Here is a 4,020-nt window from a genome sequence, read left to right as displayed (position 1 = left end):
GAAAATCAATATATACAGCACCAGTTACTTGACCTTTGTTCAAAGCAGCACATATTTGTTCAGTGAATRAAATTAATGCAGACATGGTTGACCTTGACGTGCAGAAACCATGTTGGCTATTGCTTAGCATATTATTAGCTTCTAGACGCTGAAGTAGTTGATTAAATAATGTTTTTTCAAGTAACTTAGAAAAAATAGGAAGAACAGAAATTGGCCGATAGTTTGAAACTTCTRYTGGRTCACCAGATTTAAAAATGGGAGTAATCTGAGCAAACTTCCAGGCATCATTTCTATTTAACTTGGACTTGTTTTTATTCCATCTTTTCATTGTTCAGAAAAAAATAAATATAAATCTATCCAGACACATGGAGCCCATGGAAAGTGAATTTGATTGTGGTTGATGAAAAGCGTAAATATATACCATTCTGACATCCTATTGGATTGAACTCACTCCATCACACCTGTGTGACACAAATCACATCACATTCCAGCTGGACATCCTGAGGGGTACAAGTACCCCATGGGTTACACAAGCATTTTATGGGGGCACGTGGAAAAATTTCCCAGGTGCTCAAAAAAATAAATAAAAACAGCAATGCGGAAATCACAGATTTGATACAAAATGGAATCCAGTATAAAAAGCAGAATCTCATAGAATTTGCTCTTTTGGGTGAGTTTCTGATGTATTTTGGATGGTACAATGTATTTTGGACCTTGCTGTTTTCTGCACCTGCCATTACCTGGATTACTTATTTAATTACATATTCACTTCCAAGGCAACATTTTTATCTTTATTTTTAATCTTTCTTTGAAAAGAATAAAATGCCTGAGAATTAAATGTTCTATGGGGTTATATAAATAATTTTCATTTGATAAACAGTTGTTGTACATTATAGTTTTTGAGAATCATCATTACATACTTTTTCTTGAGTAAAAAGCTGAAGTTGATACTTCTACTTCCAAAAAAGTATTTTAAACCCTAGTATCTATACTTCTACTTAAGTAATGAATGTGAATACTTTTGACACCTCTGCTACCTACTGTGAGAACTGTTCAGATTAGATTTTTTTCTAGTAAAATCAACCCCCCCCCACCCAACTGTCCTTTTTGGATCACAAGGAACATAGCTTTATAGCTTTAGGTGTCACTGTGCAAAAGGTAGAGGACACCCTGGACAGATCTCAAGTCCATCACTGGGACACATAGAGACAAAATGAGACCATTCACATTGTCTCTCACACCCAGGGACAATTAGGAGTTACAGATCAATCTTAACATGAATATTTTGGTCTGTGGGAGGAAATCAGAGAATCTGGAAAAACATCAATAGAATGTGTTCTACAAGGGCGTCACTAGTTTTTAAGGACAAGGGGAGCTTAGCCCCCAGGAGACGCCCAGAATTTTTGTATGTTTGGTTTATTATACATTTGAGAGAGAGAGAGAGAGAGAGAGAGAGAGAGAGAGAGAGAGAGAGAGAGAGAGAGATTATATTTCAGTTGAACTATGTATTCTTCTTATAAATGAAGCTTTTAATAGCTTATGTTTAGGGTTTCAAGCAAAACAAAGTAAATAAAAGAGTTTGGTTTTCAGCAAGTTATGATTGATAAACAGGCTGATACTTCATTGTGCCTGACAAGAGCCAGCGTCCTTTCCAAGATGGCGGCCCCTTGGCTCGACCGCAGCATTAGTGATCCATCTATGAGGGATTTACTCTTTATATACAGTATATGTTTATGGTTACAACCAGCAGTGATGATTAATACTTACTTTCATGAAATATTTTCGTCTATCCACTTTTCACTGAACATTCTCCTGATCTGCTGCTCATTGAAACTTCATGCTGCTCTTAGCTGGCTCTGTGTGTAAACTTACACACTGCAATTAAGTTTGCAGCAAAAACGTGGACTGGAATTCATGTGGCGTGGGAGTTCTCTATATGAACAAATGAGTAGGATAGGATAACGACGCACCAAAGAGGATCTCTACCTTACACTATAAAGTAAAAGGAAATTGACAGATTTATGATCATATATTTGAGTTGAAATTGTAATAATATATGGTTATTTATTCAAACTCATATTCTGGCCACATTATATGGAGTTTTTTAAACACCAAAATTATTTAGAGGGGCTTGAAAATAACTCTCTGTGTAAAATAGGCTCAGTGGTGCCACTGGTGCTCTATAGCCAATTCTACGATCGCTCTACTTTTATAGATAATCAACAAATTATATTTCATCTTATTGTCAACTTCTACTTCAGCCTCTCTGGTACTACAGTGCATTTATTCATTAAATTAGTTTTGTATAAAAATACTAACATACGTAAAAATGAGTAAGTGTTTTGCTTACATGGCTGTTTGTTCCTCAAGGTTGGCTGACACTGTTTTCYATGAACCGTGGAGTGGTAGGAATCAAAGGGGTCCAGAGTGGTTTATACCTTTGTATGGATGAGGATGGACTGGCATATGGAGAGGTTTGTAGGCTTCTGGTATTACAAATAAATCTATCATGGACCCAACTATCCAGTCATCTGTAATGAATGCCAAATTTGAAGCATTAAAGTCAAACACATAATGTGAATTTTCTGCGTTCTCTGTTTAGGTGGAGTTTTCTGATGAATGTCTGTTCAAGGAGAACTTACTGGAAAATCATTACACAACCTACTCATCTCTCTCTTACCCAGGAAACTACCTGGCTATTTCTCGCAAAGGACACCTCAAGAGAGGAAGCACTGTTAGCCCATACCAYTTATCAACCCACTTCTTACCACGAAGGACACTGTAATGAGACACTGAGCTTCCTGAACAAATATGAGCTTACAGTATATGACTGCCATTTTTCACCTTCAGTTTGTGAAAATTATCGCAGACCAGAAACTGGATTCAACACATCCAATTTATGTATTTAATAGATTTATTTTGTTACATAGAGCTAGTCTCTTCCAAATGATGGGGATTAATGAAAAGATGACCAAGATACAATGATAGAAATGCTGAATGGTGCCAGGGAAACTGCTCCCTAAAATTTCATCCACTTTTTTATTTAAGTCGAAAATGTAATTTGGGACTTCCTTTTGCAATAATATAAGCTGACACAAAGCCAACATTTTTATATAGAAACTGTAGAAGAAATTGAAATAGAATCAAAATCATAGAAATATCAAAGCTGCTAAAAAATAATTAAAATAACAAAGTATTGAGCTCAGATACAATGAAGGTCAATGAGAGTTTGGATGGGCACAAACTACGCTCTTCCTCCTATAGCAGTGAAATACAAAGTGGATAAAAGAAGATAAAAAACTGTTTAAAAGAAGTGTAAAGAAATCTTTGCAAATCAATAAAGTCAATGAACTTCAACTGAGGTATAAAAGCTGTTAAAGATGTCTAAATGCCCATTCAGTCATTTGATGTCCATGGCACCAGTGCTTAGTACTGCAGTTTTGTAATCCTTAAGATGAGGACACCTAACACCAGAAAGAGCAAATAATTGCTAAATATTTTTATTGTGTTGTTTTACTGTGGAGAGCCCAGCATAAAGGAGCAGCCAAAACAAGAAGACGTGTAATATTCAACTTTCTGTGACCTATTTCACTTTGGACAGATACTCTATTTCTGCTGTGGAATCTGAGCTGTGTTTCTCCAAACAAAGCTGGATTTTCTCATTTCAAATGAATCCTGTTGTTGTTGTTTGTGGGGAGGTGTTTTTGCTTTTTATTATTATTATTATTTTTTTTTTTTTGTGAATTTTGTATAAGTGATATAATGTACTGTTACCAAAAGTACACTAATCCCGACAACAGTTTTTTAGTTTGAGTTTTCCTAAAACATTGCAAACTAAAAACAATGATGGAAACAAAACAATAACGGGTGAACGGGTTGTTTAATAATTATGCATTGGCTCCCTTAACAAGTCTATCCACATTCTCTGTAGTTTTTTGTAAAACTTTATGGGTACAAACCTTTTAGAGCAATTATGTAGACCAACTGTATGATCAACATGCAGCTGCTTCCACTGAGTAA

At 35.5% G+C, this 4,020-nt stretch overlaps 1 protein-coding gene across 2 annotated transcripts in view; it reads left to right on the top strand.

Moving 5' to 3' along the window:
• Positions 1-3,667, top strand: part of LOC106511033 (fibroblast growth factor 4) — a 14,579-nt gene extending 10,912 nt beyond the window's left edge. For both annotated transcript variants that reach the window (XM_013999770.1, XM_013999769.1), the window contains 2 exons: positions 2,371-2,474; positions 2,603-3,667. In XM_013999770.1, the coding sequence (XP_013855224.1) occupies positions 2,371-2,474; positions 2,603-2,785 (287 nt within the window). In that variant the 3' untranslated portion in view covers positions 2,786-3,667. The remainder of the gene's footprint in view (positions 1-2,370; positions 2,475-2,602) is intronic.
• The last annotated feature ends 353 nt before the right edge of the window (positions 3,668-4,020 follow it).

The sequence above is a fragment of the Austrofundulus limnaeus genome, unplaced genomic scaffold (assembly GCF_001266775.1).
Source record: "Austrofundulus limnaeus strain Quisiro unplaced genomic scaffold, Austrofundulus_limnaeus-1.0 Scaffold2464, whole genome shotgun sequence".
Lineage (NCBI taxonomy): Eukaryota > Metazoa > Chordata > Actinopteri > Cyprinodontiformes > Rivulidae > Austrofundulus > Austrofundulus limnaeus.
The sequence above is the reverse complement of the archived record's forward strand: the minus strand, read 5'-3'. Positions and strand labels throughout refer to the sequence as shown.